The following is a 20263-nucleotide window of genomic DNA, read 5'->3' as shown; positions in this document are numbered from 1 at the left end:
TTATTAGTTGTTGATGGACCTTTATTTTATTTATTTATGTGGTGCTGAGCATGGAACCCAGTACCTCACACATGATAGGCAAGTGCTCTACCCCTGATCCACAACCACAGCCCTTATAACAGTTTCAACATTTAGACAATCTCAGAATTAATCATGTGGCTTTTTTCTGGAAGCTGATGAAAGAAAATCCAAGCTGACTGTGTAGCAACCAACTGTCCTTTTTTAATAGAAAAAGAACTAACTTCCTTAAACAATACTCCTCTTAAATTTTGATTCATTACCAGAAAGTGTTTAAATCCACTTTTATTTTTATGACTTTATTATTTTACTAATTGTAGAAAAATGTGAAGATTCAGAAAGATTCAAAAGAAAATTAAAATTATTTAGTATTCCTCTCCCAAATACAATAACAAAAGATTATGTATATTTCCTTCTAGTCTTTTTACAGTTACATAGCATTTTTAAAACAAATCTAGAACAGGAAAATGATTTCTTTTTTCCCATTTTGTAATATACATGGACAATTTATTTGGAACATTAAATATTACATGAAAACATGATCGCCAGCTGATTGCTTTACAATCTAATGATAACTGAAACCGTAAATAACCTTCAGTTGTTGGAAATCCAGATTGTTGTGAAAACTTACTATCTTAACAGTAACTATTAAACATCTCTCTTCATACATAGTTTTTTGTATGATTCTCCAATAATTTTTGAAGGAGAAATTCCTAGGACTTTCCAACAAAGTGCATAAGTATTTCTAAGGTTTCTGATGCATTTTGCCAAACTGCCCTCCAAAACGATTGTACCAATTTATAATAAATAACCAGAGTCCCATTTCTTCCCCATATTCCATGTCAATGTAGGAAAGTGAGTATTACCCTCAAATCTTTATTGTTGCAAACTTAATAAGGGAAGTGAGGTGAGAATGCTCTCTTCTTGGTGTTTTCCCAAAATGTAAGATTTCCTGTCCATTTGCTTTTCCTCATTGCTCTCAAACAGTCTCAATTTTTAAGGCAGAGTCTCCAATACGTGCGATGTCTTTCTACCTGCTCTTCTTTTGCAGGCAAGGACACATAAGCTGCATGTCTTTCCCAAGTTTTTGTTTTGTTTTCCCCTCAAGGTAAGCAAAATATCCAAAATAACTGTAAAGTCTTCTTTTCTTCTGAGCAGTAATAAAAAACGATTTTAGTGTCTTGGTAATAAAACAGAAAACTGGGCCATATTCTGAAAGGAAGAAAGTAGAAAGTGATGAGCATTGTAGGCATAGGTGAGTATGCTAATTACCTGAAGTACTTGCTAGAACTGGACTTCAACAACAGCAATAAATCCTCCAGATTTTGGTTTTGTAGATTATTCAGAACAGTGTGTGTGTGTGTGTGTATGGTATTAGGGACCGAATCCATGGCACAGAGCATGCTAGGCAAGCATTCTACTACTGAGCGAGATCCCCAGCCCTTTTTATTTTGAGACGGGGTCTGTCTCATTAAATTACTAAGTTGGCCTTGTACTTGCAATTCTCCTATTTTAACTTCCTGAGTGTTTGGGATTACAGGTATGTTTTGTCACTTCTTTTTCCCCCTAAATGAGGTTAAGAATATTCTGATAGTCACTCATATCCATCCATGTATTAGGATACATTTTATGTTCCAACCTTAGCCTGGATTGTTGTTTATGCATCTTCTAGCTCTTATTCCTATCTCATTTTTAAAAGAAAAAAAAAAAAAATCACCGAAATTTTAATGTGTCTATATTTTCAACAGGATAGAATCATCACAAGAAGTCTTTGTGAACCTTTCTAAACCAGAGCTTGACATACAGGCACATCAATATTGCTGAAATGAATTAAGTGAGCGAGTGAATGAATGATATACATTTCAGTGCTCAGAAGACTGAAAATACTACTTAGTCAAGGAATTGTTTGTATGGTAGTCCTTAGTGTCCCAGAATGAAGGCCACAATAACTCAATTTTGTTAGCAATTCTTCTTTTTTTCTCTTTTACCTCTCTGAAAATCTGATGACACACTCACCTTCTTTAAAAGTGAATAAATGTAACAAAGTCAGAAGCTTAAAACAAAAAGGCTTCTACCACTGAAGCATTTTTTACCTAAGAAATTACTTTCAAATTCAAGAGTCTATGGTGAAGTTGGGGTCCGTTGGGAGACTTCCCTCTCCCCCACAAAATCGTATCTCTATCATAGCTTGAAGGTAAACAAGTCCCTTCAGCAACAAAAATCTGAGTGATATTTCCAGCAAACCAACACGTGATTATCATACAAGCTGAGGATTTGCTGCCCTGCATTATACTTAGTTGAATGTAACATTTTAAAATGAAATAAAAAAAATCAAAATCAAGCCACTTGGTTTCAGTTTAAACCAACATTTGCTATTTCATAGAATATTTTTTGTTTTTCTATTCTCCATAATTAGAATAATAATAAAGGTTGTATCTCAATTATGATAAAACACTTCATGGAGGAAAGGGACTATCATTTATTCTTAAATAACATTTTCAAAGCCAGGTGTAGTGGCATATGCCTGTAACCCCAGTTACAGCAGAAGGATTCCAAGCTCAAGGTCAGCCCAGCAACATGGCTAGACACGGTCTCAAAAAAAATCTCCTAGGTACACAGTATTGAAGTCAACAGATATGAGTCCTAGTAGGGAGGATAATTAATTTTAACACTCATGGCTTGGCCAGTCCTACAAGCTGAGACATCTTAGTAATAGTGGTGTGTTAGAACGTGCTTGTACCAGCTTGCAGGAGCCATTTCCCAACTTCTCAGTGGCTCCACGTTGGCAGCTTCACAGACTGTCCTGGAGTATTTATACAATATAAGTCAACAAACACCACATAGTAGTCTCATCACAGTAAAACTGTAGCTCTCATTTCTGAACTCCTAAGTGGTAATCAAGGTAGGTAGGGCTTCTATAAACCTTTATAGCTCCTCTCAACATGTTATAAGACCAAAGAATACAAGTGTCTCTAGGAGACTTTAAGATACAGCCCTCTTTAACTGGAACAATTCAAGGCATCATGTACTTCTCAGTTTAGCAGTTAGTATAAATTATATTCTGGGAACTAATACCAAAGTTGGAAAGCTACCAATCTGAAACCATTTTCATGTTCATCATTAATGACTGTTAGTCTGATCCCATGCTGCGTCACATATTCCCTGACGCTTGGTATTGCTATGTCAGTTCTAGTTTTGAATGCTTGCCAACATTTTCTATGAATCTACCAAAGAGAAAATAGCTTTGAAAACAAACAAACAAAAAAAGACTTAGTGATGTACTGCAAGACAATGTGAATAATATGGGACACAAGATAATAAACTCTCCCCACCCCAGTTTCCAATGGTCTTGGTCTTGCATTATTAGTCAGAAAATACGATTGTTCAGTTTCATAAGTGATTGGTATGGTAGTAAATGGCATGAAAACTTACTGAAAAAATATTCACGATTGCATAAAATATGTAGGGAAATAGACCCAGGGTGAAATGGAAGTGAGAAGATGATGTCTAAAGTCTCTGGAAGTGTATGCTTGCAAAGATGGCTCAGGACACTTACCTTCAGGTTATGGAGGGTTTCTGACCATTCCATGGATCCTATCTGAGGTATGGCAGTAAGGAGTAAACTTTTGGCTTTGTTGGCATTTTCTTTCAGGGTCTTTAAAACCCGGTCTACTGAAACCTAGAGAAACAACAGCATAGGATGTTAACTGAATTTACAAGTACATTTCTGTTCACAGAATATTTTTCTTGAGTTTGATCCTTACTATGGTGTGTATGTGTGTGTCCCTTCCAAATTCATCTGTTGAAATCTAATCCCCAATGTGAGAGTGCTAGGAGGTGGGCCTCTAAAGGATATTAAGTCATGAAAATAAAGCCCTCATGAATGAGACTAGAGATCACAGAGTACCCTCACCCCTTGTGAGGTTAAGTGAGAATTGAGATGGGTATGAGGAGGCAGGTGCTCACCAGACATCCAACTGGCCAGTTCCTTGACCTTGGACTTCCTAACCTCTAGAACTGTGAAAGAAAAACTTTTGCTCAGAAGCTACCCAGTTTACGAGATTTTCTGTTATAGCAGCTTAGAGACTAACAAGCCTGACTGGTAAAATCTGTTTTACTCCAAATTCAATCCTTTACACCTAAACACTGCATTTATCAAGATGGTTTTAGTCTTAGAGCAGAGGTCTTGGAGAAAAAAAAAGGCGGGGGTGGGGGGGTGGGGGAAGCATTAACAATTTTCAATATGGTATCTGAGAAAATATCTCAGATGTGTAATGGATCAGTATGGTGTGAAAACAAGGTTCTGTTTTCTCCATGTCGATAGTAAAATGAATTCCATTCTTAAAATTGGGGCTACATTGGATAATCAAATGTAAAATAAGTACTGTCTCTTTAGAAAGTTGTTCTAAAACTACTAAAGAAAAAAAAATTATAGAATCAAAGTATCACCACTGTATGACTTGTAATGAATTAATGGTTTGGCTACTAACATCACAAACTATCCAAACAACCCAAAACCTCCCTACTCATCATGGGCTTCAAGAAACAAACAAAAAACCTACTAAAGACACCTGAATCTGATCAAATTCTAGATCTAGCTGTCAATTTTCAGAAAATACAGAGGACAGAGAAACCTGTTACTCTAAGAGGAAGCTTTCAGAAATTCAGACTGTGAGAAACTCAACAGGACAAGAGTCTTGGTTTCCTTAAGAAAACTTACTATACAAAAAAAAAGAAATACTTTATTATGACATTTAACTAGACACTTGAGTTTTGTTGCAATATATTGAGGAATTACTGTTGGAGTATAATAATGATAGTATGATTATGTCAGATAATTCCTGAAATGTTTTTGGATTAAAATTATGAAGGGAAATACAGATGAAATGTGACTGGACATAAGTTGAGAGGATAATGGTTAAAACTGGCTGTTGGGGCTCATGGATGTCCATACTATTGCCTACTTTTGTATTATGACTAAAATTAGATTTAGGGACATGATGATTATACCCTTCTATCTCATGTCCAGATTGCTCCCACGAGCACTGAGGATTGTTTAGGAAAAAAAAAACAAAAAAAAAACCAAACACAAAACAAAACAAGCATGGGCACCACAGCAGAGGGAAATTTCCAGTACTGTGCAACACAAAGCCGCGGGCAACTGGGTATTTGCCAAGAACATGTAAAGGCATGGTTTCAGCTGAGTCATTAAATGCAAATATATGAAGCATCCAAGAGATTTACCTTGTTTTTAAGCATCCCCATATATTTTTCCTGTAAATGATGTATCTATATAGATAGATCTCTTTTTGTTTCTGTTAGGTTCCCTTCTTACTGACCCTCTCCCTGGAAAAATTCAACCCTCTATTAAAGGTCCAGCTAAAACTTCTAAACAACTCCAACCATTCACTTCCATTCACTCCAACCATTCACTCCCTGGCTTCATTCTGCAGAGGAGTTAACAGCTTCAATAACTTGTCTAGTGCCACAGGTAAACGGAACAACTAGAATTGAAGGCAGGTTGAGGCAACTCCAAAACCTTCCTGCCATGCCAGGGTGCACGTCTGGCTTAAAGCACATGACACACTTGGCGGGCTGAGTTGTTGCCACCTTTGTGTGTCTTCTTTGTGGCACTTAACATTATTTGTCTTTATGCCTATCACAGAGATCTCAGGTTCTCTGCTTTTGAATGAATTGGCTCCGATTGACTGCTTTCCAACTCTCTTCTGGGCTGCTAAAGGAAATCACTGCTACTTGTGCAAAGGAGACATGCTGAGCAGAAAGCCATAAGCAGGAAGCAAAACTCTTTTCAGGGAGCCAGCTGCAAGGGCTGGAGTTTCCTATTAATTGAACACATGTTCTCAACATTCAGAAACCAGGTCTCCCTTAGGTTACAAAGCTCCCAACCAGATATTATGGTATGACCTGAAGTCAGGATTTGCATATATGTGTAAAAGATATTCCAGTAATCAGCAATATTGCATTACACTGAGGAGCCAGGATAAGGCGTTCAAGTAAAATCAAGAACCTGTGTTCACCTATCTATGCACCCAAGCACAGTACACATGGACAGGCATGGCAAAAGTAGCTAACCTTTTTTTTCAAATGTGAAACTGGATGGTAAAATAAGCAACTCTCTTGAGATGTGGTAAGGGCCTCTTTGGAGGTATCATCTCCCTTCCTTCAAGTTTGGTAACCCTAGTTTTGTCTCTTTCTCTATTTTATTTTATATTTGGTATTGAAGATGGATTCTAGGGGCCCTTTACCATTGAGCCACATTCCCAGCCCTTTTTATTTTTCATTTTGGGATAGGGCATTACTAAGTTGCTGAGGCTGGCCTTGAACTAGCGATCCTCCAGCCTCAATATCCTGAGTTGCTGGAATTATACGCATGTACTGCTGTGCCTGGCCCTTTTTCTATTTTAAACTGAGATAAATGACAAGACAAATGCTCTCACAGGAATGAGAACAGAGGGCGGAGACTACTAAAAGATCCTTAAGAGGCATACCATTAACACACAATGTCTGAGCTGCAGGGATCCCAATTTGACTAAACTTTTAAAGATCAGAAGGAAAATACAAGCAGTCTAAATATTTGACTATATCAAGAAACTAATAACAGTAGCTAATTTTTTTAAAAATTAAAAAAAATGCCATATTAGAAAACTATTTACTTCAAAAAGAGGGTAGTGGTTGGAGAAACAGAAAGGGACATGCATGACACAAGACTGGCCAGGGTTGGTACCTGTAGAAGTTGAGAGGTGGGTTCCATAGATCTTTATAGTTTCCCACAATAAAAATGTTTGTTTTGGAAGTTTCAAATTCTAGTAGGACCTGCTATCTTCCTTGCTTCAAGCCCTCTGTGGTCTTGCATCCAGAATGCTCACATTGTCTGTGGTCCTGCCACATCTTGCTGCCATCTCCCTCCTCTCCATCATGCCTCTCCTGCCCCCCATCATACTTAAACCAGGATGGTTCTCAGACTTCAAATAAATGGTTTGGTCAACTGGAGAGGGACTCCTGTATCGTTTCAACATTAACCCCTTTCGTACAAAAAAATTACAACCACAACACATCTTTATCCTTCAAGTAAGGCCCAAGTCTTATTGTGATTTTCAGCAGATCTACATGCCTACAATGAATGTACTGTTCATCTTGATTCCTGGACAAAAGATCTCACTCTCTGAAACTAACACATACACAAAATAATTAAGATGTTTTCTCAAAAGCTCTTGGTACCCAGAAACCCATGTTGCACATGCTCAGAAGAGAATTCCACCTACTGCTTCCTCATGCTCCTTCCAGCAATCATAATCTGTTGCCATGGCGATGCCTGCATAGCAAATTCCAGCCTCCTTGGCAAGAACCACCTCTGGAACTGTGGTCATATTGATAACATCTGCCCCCCAGGTGCGGAACATGAAGCTTTCTGCCCGGGAGCTAAACCGAGGTCCCTCGATTGTGACTATTGTCCCCTTTGAGTGGCACCGGAGTCCTAGCTTCTTAGCAGTCTCTATGAGAACCTAGGGGAAAAAAAAAAAACAAACCAAACACAAACTAAAAACATATGAACATATGTATGATTTATAATTTTATTTATTCCCTGATGTTTAACAAGTTATTTATTTAAAATAGATCACAGAATGGGGTCTCCTACACTAGCCCCTTACTCATTCATACAGTCCCCTTGCATAGATAGATCAACACTATAGGAACAGACAAGGAGATCTCTTTATGCACCAGGAATTTGCTTACCTGCTTTATTTTTCACAACTTTAAGAATCTAAGCTGGGCTGTGAATTTGGACTTGAGTTTTACCTATTGACTTCTCAGAGTAAGCTAAGGAGCCTTCTGACATGCACATCTCTTGAAAGAGTTGTGCTGAATTCTGTTTCCAAAGCTCCTGAGGAGTAACTGCTCATGCCCCCCCTTCCCCCCACCCACCCCACCCCAGAAGGTGCAGGCTTTAGTACAATCTTTGTTTTGAGTTAGAAAGTCATTTCTCTGTTGCCTGTTGCTGCTCTAAGGACATATGGTGAACAGAATGGAGCTGTGCTGATTTTTTCCATCCAGGAATAAATTTATCTTGGCATTCCTTTAGAGAGAAGATCATATATGGGTTTTAGAAACATTAAAAATTTTGATCATTTTGTCCAGTGTTTTAATTAATAATGAATGTCTATCTTCAGGGTATTAATTTAATTTTTTCTTAGTCTGTGTCAACATTCCCTTTTAATATAAAAAAAATTAGTTTTCTTCAACTTAGCTGTTAACCCATTAAAGCACTGTTGAAAAGTCACTTAACCTCATGCCTTAGTATTCTCATCTGTAAAATGGGAATAACAATATTGTATAACTCAGAAATATCATGGATTAAATAAGCTAAGGTATATGGTTGCACAGAATTGTCCCAGAACACTGTAAACACTACATAAAGGCTAAACTGGTCTTTCAATGATCACTAATATCAGCAACTTCTACAAGTTTGCCAAATGAATGGCAGATTCCTGCGATAGTGGATATATAAAATGGAGGGATTCAAAAGTCAAAAGACGGCTCTAATCTAGGCTAAATTTTACCTGCACAAGTCTGAACTCTATAAGCAAATTAATCTATTTCCTTACATATAACTCATTATGCCACGGAAAAGGGAAAGAAAATTTTAATAGGAGCTTTGGCAACTCCCAATTTGGAATAATAAGCAGTCAGCAATGAACACTAGATGCTGTACTGTGCTTTTATTTTATGAATGCTGAATATAAATTATGTTTAATCTACCCTTTCTCCCACACAGTACAAGTTATAAATCCAAGGGCCCAAGTCCCTACTTCCCCTCCCCCCAACCCAGTCTTGCCTTCATTAAGTGTCTTTGAAGAATAATGGAGCTGTGTGTCTTGGCTAAACTTCAGTTTCTAGACGTGTTAAGATCACAGCTACTGTGTCCCACTGGCCAGTGACACCTGACACCTAAGTCCTCCTCAATGCTCTGAGAGTTGGTACCATGTCTGTGAGGAGGAAAAGGAGACTTCTGGATTCAGGTTGGTTACAGTGACAGACCCTGGGGGCCTCATTGCTGAACCAATACTTTGTACTCCCAGGAGAACAAGTAATAACACCCCAAGGAAGCGGGGAAAATAAACTACAGGGCCAAACTCAGTTCTGAGGCTAAGATGATTTCATTTTCTTATCTTGAGTAATCAAAATGGAGCTCCATCATCACATCCTCGTAAAGGGACTAGCAATATTAGATCACCAGAAAAAAATGTATTAGAACATTCAGATAAAGATGTATTAGAACATTTGTATCTTCTGAAATGACTACAAGTGATATCATTTTCAGAACAAGTAACATGTGTACATGGTCCAAACCAAAATAATACGTAAAAGGCTGTTAGGTTGGGATAGAATTTCTCTCACCCTGACTTAGGAACCAGGTCACCTGCCCTCCAACGGAAACCCCGGTTACAAGTTTCTGGTAAATTTTCTAAAAATACTCATCTCTTTATACATACAGAGATTTTAACACAAATGGCAATACTTCTAATCTTTTGGGTTGCACCTGACTTTCAAACCGAGGATTTCAAGAAAAGTGACACAACACAGGATCTTTCTGTAAGAGACATTTTTAATTCACTGGAAGTTAAGGCTGAGATTCTCACTTGATGCCATAAATAGTCCCTGTGTGACTGCCACCATATTTCTGAGATTGTACTCTAATGTTAGAGCAGAGGCTGGACAATAATGGACAAACTCAGCTCAAAAGCAGAAGATGCCAATCCGAACATTTTTAGATTATCGATAAAAATTTAATTCATAAAAGCAGTTATTAATCATTAGATGTCCTATAACTGACAGACATGGTTCAAAACACTTTGTATTAGCTCTTTTGCCCCTCACGGTCCTGGGAAATATGTTATCATTGTCTTCTTTTTACATTTCTGAAGCCCAGAGATGTTAAATAATTTGCCCGATAATACACAGCTATCAAGCTAAAGAGCACAGCCTTGATGCTAAGTAATCTGGCTTCAGGCTATATTTTCTTCTTCTTTTAATTATTATTTTTTGGTTCTGGGGATTGAACCCAGCAGCACTTAACCACTAAACTGCTGAGGCTGCCTTTGATCTCACAATCCTCCTGCCTCAGCCTCCCGAGCTGCTGGGATTAGAGGTGGGTGATACTGTACTCAGCTCAGGCTATATACTCTGAACTATCATGCTGTCCTATATTAAATTATTTAAAAAGTATTCTGACAGCAAAATAGAACCTTTTTTTTTTTTTCTTTTGGCAGTACCTGGGGATTGAACCCTGGGCCTTGCACATCGCACATGACAGGCAAGTGTTCTACCACTGAGCTACAACCCCAGCCCACAAAATAGGAGCTTATTAAAAAGGTAGGTTCCAGACAGGCATGGTGGTGCATGCCTACAATGCCAGTGACTTGGGAGGCTAGCCTCAGAGGCAAGACCCTCAATAAAAAGCTTGAAAGAAGAAGGGACACCACCTGCTCAGCTAACTGATATAACTGCAGAAATCACCCCAGGCCCTTATGAACTGCTCTGGTACATCTTCCTGAAAGTCTACGAACCTCTCTTGTTTTGGGGCAGAACGGCTCAGCCAATGGAATATGGCATACTCCTCTGGTACAGGAATGACATCCATCATAGAAGGTCTGGGGCCTCATGGTGGTCCTATAGAAAAATAAAGTGAAAGGTTAAAAAAAAAAAGCCACCTCTAAACCATCATCATCTAGGACAACATCCTACTCTTTCAATCCCGAATCAACAGCCCCAGATGATGATAGCAGTTGCTCATAAGGCAGCTTTAGGAGGGCATCTGGCTCTTCTGGTTCTAGATAGCTCAACAGGAATGAAAATTTGACCACTTACCATAGGCCCAGGAGGCCAGGTAAACACATAAGAAGTCAAAATGAAAATGTTTCATCATCACGGATTACAGATCACAGAGTGAGCCCTGTAAACCCATCATCTAGATTCACCAGATTGCACATTTTGTCAAACTTGCTTCATTTGTTAGGTTTTTCATGGTTATAAATTCTAGGCTTTTACTTAGACCATGTCCAGATGTCCCTGATGGACTTAAAAAATTTTGTTTTGTTGTTGTTGTTTAACTATTGCATCCTTAGTTTCAGGGTACAAACAAGGTCCTTACCTTACATTTTGATTGCCATACCTCCAAATTAAGGGCAATTCCCAGATCAGTGACCCACTGAATAAAGCAGCTATCTATCTTGCCCTACATATGGGAATCTGTCTCTTTGCCACCTCATTTAGCTTGTTCCTATTACCAACTCTAACCAGTTCTTAAGTCTCTTGGTTCAAATTTTTGGTACAACATTTTTGAATCTACAGAAGGGGTTAAAATTCCCCCAAGGGAATTTCTGCAGAAATTTCTTGCAGAAGTTTTTAGAACAAACTACTTTTATTTATTTATTTTTCCATGTTGGGAAATTGAACCCAAGGACTTGTAGTGCTAGGCAGGTACTGTGCCTTTGAGCTATATCCCCAGCCCTTTGAGAGAGAAATTCACTAAATTGCTCAGGCTGGTCTCAAACTTCAGATCCTCTTGCCTCCTTACCCTAATCCTTGGCATGAGTAGCTAGGATTACGAGCATGAGCCACCATGCCTGATTCAGAACAAACTACTTTTTATTTATGTCTATTAATTTTTTTTTCTAAACTTGAAACAGGAAAGATAATCCCTATCTTTCCCACAGAGGGGAGGGACAGGGAGAGATGAAACAAGGGAGAGTCCACAGGGGAAGGTATATAATTTGATGTCTTCTTCCAGGGGCAGGAGTAGGGGACAGTACTGAGAAATCCTTTTATAAGTTCTATTTACACAGCCACATGTCTGTAGACCAAAATTAACCTGTTACTCCTACTTCACCACACTAGCTGGCAACGAAGCCATCTCACTTGGAGATGAGGCCTCAGTGCCCTGGAACAACCCAAATGCTGCCCTTGATCCTCCCAACCTTAGGGGAGAGGCCTAGTTAACCCTAAGTAATGTCAGAAGGGGTGAAGAAAAGGTTCAATGGCTGTTCTAGCTATATCAATAGAAGCTCCTCTCTGTTGGAAAGACTGCCCAACAAATGGTGCAACATCCTTCGCTCAAGCTCCATCTGGTCTGAGTCTTCAATTAGTCTAGTATTAACAACAGTCCCACTTGCAACTGTGATTATGAAAGCAGGGTTTCAAATCCCCCAGTGGCTATACTCCAAAAGACATTCAAGCACTAATGCCCCATCACCTCTGTCTACCCCTCCTCTCTTTGGCCCTTTGCCTTGTTATTTCTCTCTTTGTACTGAACTGCTTTACTTTAAGGCAAAACATGTATTACATTATGCTTTATATCGTATTACATATACATGATACCTGTTTACAGTTTAATTCCTTCTTTTAAGTGGAATATTATATATTTTCCCATTTCAGCAAAGATCCCTGCAGAATTATTGGCTATACACCTTGTTGTAAATAACATCTTTTTTTGATTCTTCATTTTCTGGCCATGAAATATGATGCCTTGTCCACTTTGTAAAGGCCTCAGGAGGGTAAAATTTAACCAAAAGGTCCAAATAACCCATAGCAGATCAGAAGTGAGGTGTGGGCTTGATATAAGACAAATAGAATTTACAACCAGAGCTGAGGAAAGTAGACGACATACCCAAGAGAAATTCTAGAATGAAATGTGTTAGGAGAACTTGTCCCCCCTCTGAGAGTTTTTCCTCCAAGATCGGAGAAATCAGAACTTTTGCAACTAAGCCAGAAGCCAGGCACATCCTATAAGTGGGGACTGTTACCTAAGTAGGCACGTTCAGTTCTGATTTCCAGTTAAAACACCATTCTGGTTCAACCTTGAGTCATTTTCTGAGTGATGTATAAAAACAGAAAATGTAGTTTTATCCCAGAAGTTTAAATTAATCACTGAATATGTATGTCTCAGGCAAACTAATTAGCCTCCTCAAATGAAATCACCATGTTGCCCACACTGGCCTCAAACTCACAATCCTCTACATCAGCCTCCTGAGTAGCTGGGACTACAGGCATGCGTCACCATACCTAACTTCCCAAATTCTCTTCACAAGGTATATGGAACCTTTTTTCACAAGGTATATGGTCTGAAAGTATGCCCCCAGAATTTCTATACTGAAACCCAAACTCCTAAGATGATATTAGAAGGATATGATTAGGTCATGGGGGTAAAGTGCTCATGATCGGTTATATCAGTGCCCTTATAAAAGAGGTAGTAGATGGAATTAAGTTTGGTAAGCAGCTGATCTTAAGATATAAAGACTATTCTGGATTAACCAAGCAGGAATAATGACATCACAAGATGACATTAGAAGGAGGTAGAAGAGCCAACCTCAGAGTGATAGAGATGGGAGAAGAACTCCATCTACCATGGCTGGCTTTAAAGATGTATAGGGACCATGAACCAAGCAGTGCAGGAAATGGATTCTCCCCAAACCTACAGAGAGAAATATGGCTCTGCCACTTTTTTTTTCCCCCTCTTTAAGCCCAGTGAGACCCCCATTAGATTGCAAACCTGTAGACTTGTAAGACAATAACTTTGTGTTGTCAAAGCCACTTATGTAATTTGTTATGACAGCAATAGGAAGTGGATGCAGATGCTTCAGTGGTTTGAGATATGATTAACCCAGTTATGGTTGCTACAATAATAAAGAACTGCTGCTGGGCTGGGGTTGTGGCTCAGAGGTTGAGCGCTTGCCTAGCATGCATGAGGCACTGGTTCGATCCTCAGCACCAAATAAAAATAAAATAAAGGTATTATGTCCACCTATAACTAAGAAATAAAGATTAAAAAAAAAAAAAAAAGAACTGCTGCTAAAGATCTGCTGCTTATTCTTTCTTCAACCAGTAAAACTTTCTAGCAAGGCAAGGAGACTCATTTTACCTTCCCGTAGTAGCATGGGATCCACTGATTAGCTGATTTTGCCATTTACTGTCTGTAGATACACTGCAAAGTTACTTTGATCTCTTTGCATTTCAGTTATATAAGCTTTCTCGTATTTAAATTGGAAATAAAACCATTTACCTCATATGGCCATGTGAGGATTAAATTACATTAACATGATGCAAGGGATCGGCACTCTACCTATTGCTTATGTAGCTACTACTAGTATGCCTGCTTCTGTACATCTCTTCTACCAACCTTAGATAGTGATTTTGAGGAGCCTCCAGTGAAGGATATCCCCCCAAATTGCTTGAGGTTGCCAAGCAAAGACATATGCTAAGAAAATTTAAGGCACAAACAAATGAAAAATTGTCCTTTGAAGAGCGAAGGAAACAAAATTATGTTGTGCACTCGCAAAATACATGAGTTTAAGACAATCAAGGAAGAGACCACTGGGAACACAGGCATGGTGGGAGAAAGACCCAGAGAATGATTGGTAGGCTGTTTCAAGACTCTTGAACAGGTTATGGTCATTTGTTAATATTTTTCTCTTGGGAAACACTCAGTTACAAACAAGTTGAGGGCAAACACCTGTCTCTGAGCAGAAGCAAACACAAACCACATATCTCTGAAATAGTTTCAGAATACAGCCACCCTACAACAAGCCCCAGCATGCAGGAACATGAGTCAATTAATTTCCTGGCAAAGCAAAATGTCTGTGTTCACAAGGAGGGTGGCTTTGGGGAAGTGATTCTATCGGCTTCATTGAAAAGGTATCCAAATAGTAAAACAATAACAAGAGATGAGATAGAGGAAGTTCTGATATGAAGAACAACAGATTAAGAGACGTGAACCTGTTCTATTAACCAGAAGGAATTGAAGTTTTGAATTTGAAGCATTATCATTATGATCTTCCCCTTGCTGCAATCTCCAGAGTGTCCCTAATGCCTTACGGTGCCATAAAAAAAGAAAAAGAAAAAAAAAAAAAAAAAAAGGATGTTTTTATCCCAATGACAAGAGACTGCTCAATTAACACTTTACCTAGTTTTCCTGTCCCATTTTCGGTAATTTTTCATGAGGTCTTGCTAAACAGTACACTGAACAATACTACAGAATAAAACCCCCAACTGTGACCCAGGTGGGAACAGCAATCTCTTTGTTCTTACGTGTGAAAGGCTAACGGATATTAAGGGGGTGCTTCCTTGTAATAATTAGCAGAGGCAGGAACACAATACGGGTTATAAAAACATTTCCTAAAGTTACTATGCAGCTTCATAAGCATCCTTCAAACTGCTCCAGGTCAATGCATGTGGCTTTATCGAGTCCCACGGCTATGCAATCAGTGACTCTGTCTACTCACACAGGAAACAATACACACACGTCCTGGTATATAAATTAGAAAAACACAGGCTTTGGTGCTATTCTTAGGGTTGTAAACTGCAAAGGGTGAAGAAGGCTGGTTGGAAAGGCTTGTACATTATAAAGTTTACTAATGGGACAGAGTACCTTTTAGAAAGGGGCCTAACCCCCTAATCTCCGTTATGTGAGATTAGGCCCCAACTTCCTTAATAATACTCCTGTGGCACAAGAATTAAAATCAAGAATCAATAAATGGTATGGACTCAAACTAAAAAGTTTCTTCTCAGCAAAAGAAACAATCTGTGAGGTGAATAGAAAGCCTACATCTTGGGAGCAAATCTTTACCCCTCACACATCAGATAGAGCACAAATCACTAGGGTATATAAAGAACTCAAACAACTAGACACCAAAAAAAAAAAAAAAAAACAAATAACCCAATCAATAAATGGGCCAAGGACCTAAAGAGACACTTCTCAGAAGATGATGTACAATCAATCAACAAACACATGAAAAAATGTTCATCATCACTAGCAATTAGAGAAATGCAAATCAAAACCACTCTAAGATTTCATCTCACTCTAGTCAGAATGGCAGCTACTATGGATACAAACAACAATAAATGTTGACAAAAATGTGGGAAAAAAGTACACTCATACATTGCTGGTGGAACTGCAAACTGGTGCAGCCAATATGGAAAGCAGTATGGAAATTTCTTAGAAAATTGGGAGTGGAACCACCATTTGACCCAGCAATCCCTCTCTTCAGTCTATACCCAAAGGACTTAAAAACAGCATACTACAGGGACACAGCCACATCAATGTTTATAGCAGCACAATTCACAATAGCTAAACTGTGGAACCAACCTAGATGCCCTTCAATAGATGAATGGATTAAAAAAATGTGGCATATATATGTGTGTGTGTGTGTGTATACACACACATACATACATACAATGGAATATTACTCAGCAATAAAAGAGAATAAAATTATGGCATTTGCAGGTAAATGGATGGAGTTAGAGAAGATAATGCTAAGTGAAGTTAGCCAATTCCAAAAATCCAAATGCCAAATGTTTTCTTTGATATAAGGAAGCCAATTCATTGAGGGATAGGGAGGGGGAGTATGGAAGGAATAGATGAACTCTAAATAGGGCAGAGGGGTGGGAGGGGGCATGGGGTAATTAATGATGGTTGAATGTGATGATCATTATTATCCAAAGTACATGTATGAGACAAATTGGTGTGGGTATACTATGTATACAACCAGAGATGTGAAAATTGAGCTCTATATATGTAATAAGAGTTGTAATGCATTCTACTGTTATACAAAAATTAAAAAAAAAAAAAGAAAGGGGCCCCCAAATCTCCAATAGCAATAGTTATATAAGTTGCTATTTCCAAGTTCTAACAGCATCTGATATGTGACAAGTGCTTAATATATTCTCACTTTGGAATTATCCACAGAAAACTCGAATTCTTGTTCAGAAGACCAGATGTGATCAGATAATAAGTATTAACATCCCTTCCCTTGGTGGGAGGAAAATAAGCAGGGATCCTCAGCTTTCTAAATGTAAATGTCAGGGAAGAAACCTTTTCTACAAAAGCAATAAGAGGTTATAAAGCATATGTCAAAGATCTTCACATCAAAAATGAAAGAAACTATGAACAAGTTATATCAAATTACAGGAATGGATGAGGTCTTCTATGTAAACAGCCTTGAGGACATCATTCCTCCCTGGGCTGTGTGGTTAATTCAGAAATCTGGGTGTGCTGCTGCTGATCACTGCTGCCACAGCCCTGAGGATCAGATCCCAGAGGGCAGCGGATGCCTGGTTTCCAATATTCTTGGTTTCTACTTCCAGGGAGAAGAATGGGAACCAGATTCAAGGGGAGACAAGCTAAGAGAAGGAGGAAAGTCAAGGAAGGAGCTGACTTCCAGGAAGGCAGTGGAGGAGGGCTCAAGGCATGTCAGGTGACAAGATGGCACCTTCCAGAAACTGAATGGACGCAAGGGTGACAGACAGGAGGAGATAGCACTGCCAGTGTTCCCTCTGTATTATTGTAGTCCAGAAGTGTGGCTTGTGGGAGGGAGAGCAGGGCCTGAAGACAACCAAGGGAGAAAATTCAATCCTAAATTACAAAATCTGAAGTCTCTCTGGGGCCTTGCCCCCAGGCAGCCAGATGGATCTAACAAGGAATAAAAAAGGTGCAAACATGGGGATGAGGGGGAGCTAAGCTAACAGTTTTTGGATATAAAGCTGAGTTCAAATCCCACAGGGTCCACTTTTGAGCCAATGATAATATTTCTGGGTCTAAGTCTCCTCAACTATAAACGAGGGAAATGATCGCTGCACACAAACAAATGGGATAAACTGATGGTGGCACCTTGCAGGAACTCAATCTGTGGCAGTTCAGTGTTTTTTTTAGCAGTACACACTTATGGTCAGGAATCAGTAACAAACTAGGTTCTGGAGCAAAACATAAGAATGGATTTCACACAGGGGAGTAGCTGACCCCACTTCTGGGATAGCTATAGTGAGAAGATGACAAAGAAGAGCAGGGATGCGAGTAAATGGTGCTAAAGGGCCGAACGGAAGCTGCCGAGTGGCAGAAAGAGGCTCCATGTGTAATCCTTTACCTTGAACCTCCATTTCCAATCATCGGAACCTACTGGAAAGTCTGACAGACTTTTCCTGGGAGCACACCCCCACCGGGGTCAGGGTTCCACACAGTGATGTCATGGGGAAGCCCGAGGTGGGGCTGGTCTCTGGGAGGGGTTAAATGAACGGGTATAAATGATCCTTCAGCACTATTTACAGAGGGACTTTCCTAATGAGTCAGAATGCATCACACAAGCACACCCCGACCCCTCCTAATTTATGCAGGAAAATAAGTTGCAGATAATAATCTACAGGACACCAGAACTCTTAGGAGTCAATCCAACACCCTCATTTACCAAATGAGGATGCTGGGTGACAAAGCAATTTTGCAGCAGAGCCAGAGGAAAGAATTTGGATGTCCTCCCTCCCCATCTGCAGAACTTAACCAGGGGCCAAGGCCAACATGTTAATTGTACTTGAAAGAAACCACTTGGCACTAGGAATCACACTCTGCTTTCTTTAACCCTTTTTGGCTGTATTTTTTCTCATTGTTAAAAATAAAGTTCTTATTTGCCTTTCTCACAAAACATTCCTCATAAAGACTACTAATAAAAAGAAATCTCATTTTATTTCTTACTGGTATGTTCACAAATTTCACCTTCAGATATTTTTGAGAGCAACAGAAGCAGAACCCAATAGTCTAATTTTTCTTAAAGTTTAATACAATGTGGGCATTTTCCCAGTTTACAAGTCTAGCTGTTGCTTTCTACACTTGCATAATAAATATGGTGAACTGAAGTCCCATAATAATGAAGACTGATGGCTCAGAGAAACAAGGTCATGTATAGAAAATTTCTGGAAGTCACTGCTTCTAGGTCTTGTATTGCATGGACAATTAGCTCTTTGGGATGAAAAAAAAGATCTCATCACCAGTTCTCCCCTATGGACAAAAGAATCTGCAGCCGTATCCAACAATAACTTGAGTTAGAAAGCAGAGACCCTTGAGGAACACGGGAAGAGAAAAAAAATGTTTCATGCTTTAAGGAAAGCAGTCAGTGGAACAGTCTTGCTTTGCTCCAATAGCAAAAATTTCAGGAGAAATCACTCCTATCCAACACTTTTTAATGCACTGTAAAGGTCAAGCTTTAAGTGGGGTGTGTATGGGAAGGCTGCAAGGCTGATAAACAAAAACAAAACAAAGGCCAGGCCAATGAACCATTATGCTTGTAAACTTCTCCACATCTCATCCCGGAACCTGGTGTGGTGCCAAGCCACAGGCAGGAAGGAGCCATGTTAAGTATCAGGCTAATGAACTGACCATTACCTATCCTGCTGGATTCAAAAGGAAGAAGCTGTTATCTTACACTCAAAGAAGCTGCATCATGAAAGCCCTTTTAGAAAGAACTGTACTACTGTAACAGGAAGTGACTATAGAATGAATTAGCAAGTAATGACGAGTTGGTTCCACAACTATTCCTGTACAGTGAGGGGCAGATATGTGGAAGACCCAAAGATGCCAGGAAGAAAGCACACATAAATCCTAAGGAGTAACTATCTGCAAGTCCAACTGGAGCCCTGAAAGTAGCCAACTTCAGGATGCCCTTTATTCTCGCAAAGCCAGGGTCTAAGGAGTAGAATCTACCTTTTTATTTCCAGTACTGGAATGAACCTGGGGTGCCTCACCACTGAGCTACATCTCCAGACCATTTCCTTTTTCTTTTTGGTACTGGGGATTGAACCCAGGGACACTTTACTACTGAGACAAACCCCCAGCCCATTTTATTTTTTATTTTGAGGCAGGATATCACTAAGTAGCTTAGGTCCTCACTAAGGTGCTGAGGCTGAACTTGAATTTGTGATCCTACTGCCTTAACATCCCAAGTCGCTGAGATTACAGAGGTGTAACACTCCTAACTGTGGAATTTGCTGGGAGTCCCTCATGAGCTTTATATTCCCACTTATAAAACATGGCACTCTGATTACCCATAGGTGATGGGATTGAAAGCCAGATATAACTGTACATATAAGGGTATGCACCACAGGAGGGAAACCCAAAATTATAACCATCAGGAAGTTAGAACAAGTCCCAATCCTAACCATGTCCTATTCTCAGTGGCCAAATGACTCGTAGCTCTGACAATGGGGACTTTCTACAAGGTAGGAGAAACAGATTAGTTGCACCCAAGATAGCAGGAGGTGCAGGGCACCACGAAACCTACTGTGGACAAGACTCCTATGGATTCTCAGTAGGAATTGCTATTTTTAATTTTTAGTTTGTGAAAAACATCTCATACAGAGACCAGGACGGAAGGCAAGGGAAGAGTCAGGAAAACTGTACACTACAAAGGTG

The 20263-nt window shown here is 39.3% G+C and overlaps 1 protein-coding gene across 1 annotated transcript in view; it reads right to left on the bottom strand.

Moving 5' to 3' along the window:
• Window positions 1–285: 285 nt before the first annotated feature.
• Window positions 286–20263, bottom strand: part of Mtap (methylthioadenosine phosphorylase) — a 39754-nt gene continuing 19776 nt past the window's right edge. Inside the window, exons 5-8 of the mRNA XM_027931134.2 lie at window positions 10605–10707; window positions 7302–7541; window positions 3575–3697; window positions 286–1230 (exon numbers count right to left, since the gene is read on the bottom strand). Coding sequence (XP_027786935.1) covers window positions 1192–1230; window positions 3575–3697; window positions 7302–7541; window positions 10605–10707 — 505 coding nt within the window. The 3' untranslated portion in view covers window positions 286–1191. The remainder of the gene's footprint in view (window positions 1231–3574; window positions 3698–7301; window positions 7542–10604; window positions 10708–20263) is intronic.

The sequence above is a fragment of the Marmota flaviventris genome, chromosome 13 (assembly GCF_047511675.1).
Source record: "Marmota flaviventris isolate mMarFla1 chromosome 13, mMarFla1.hap1, whole genome shotgun sequence".
Classification (NCBI taxonomy): Eukaryota; Metazoa; Chordata; class Mammalia; order Rodentia; family Sciuridae; genus Marmota; species Marmota flaviventris.
The sequence above is the reverse complement of the archived record's forward strand: the minus strand, read 5'-3'. Positions and strand labels throughout refer to the sequence as shown.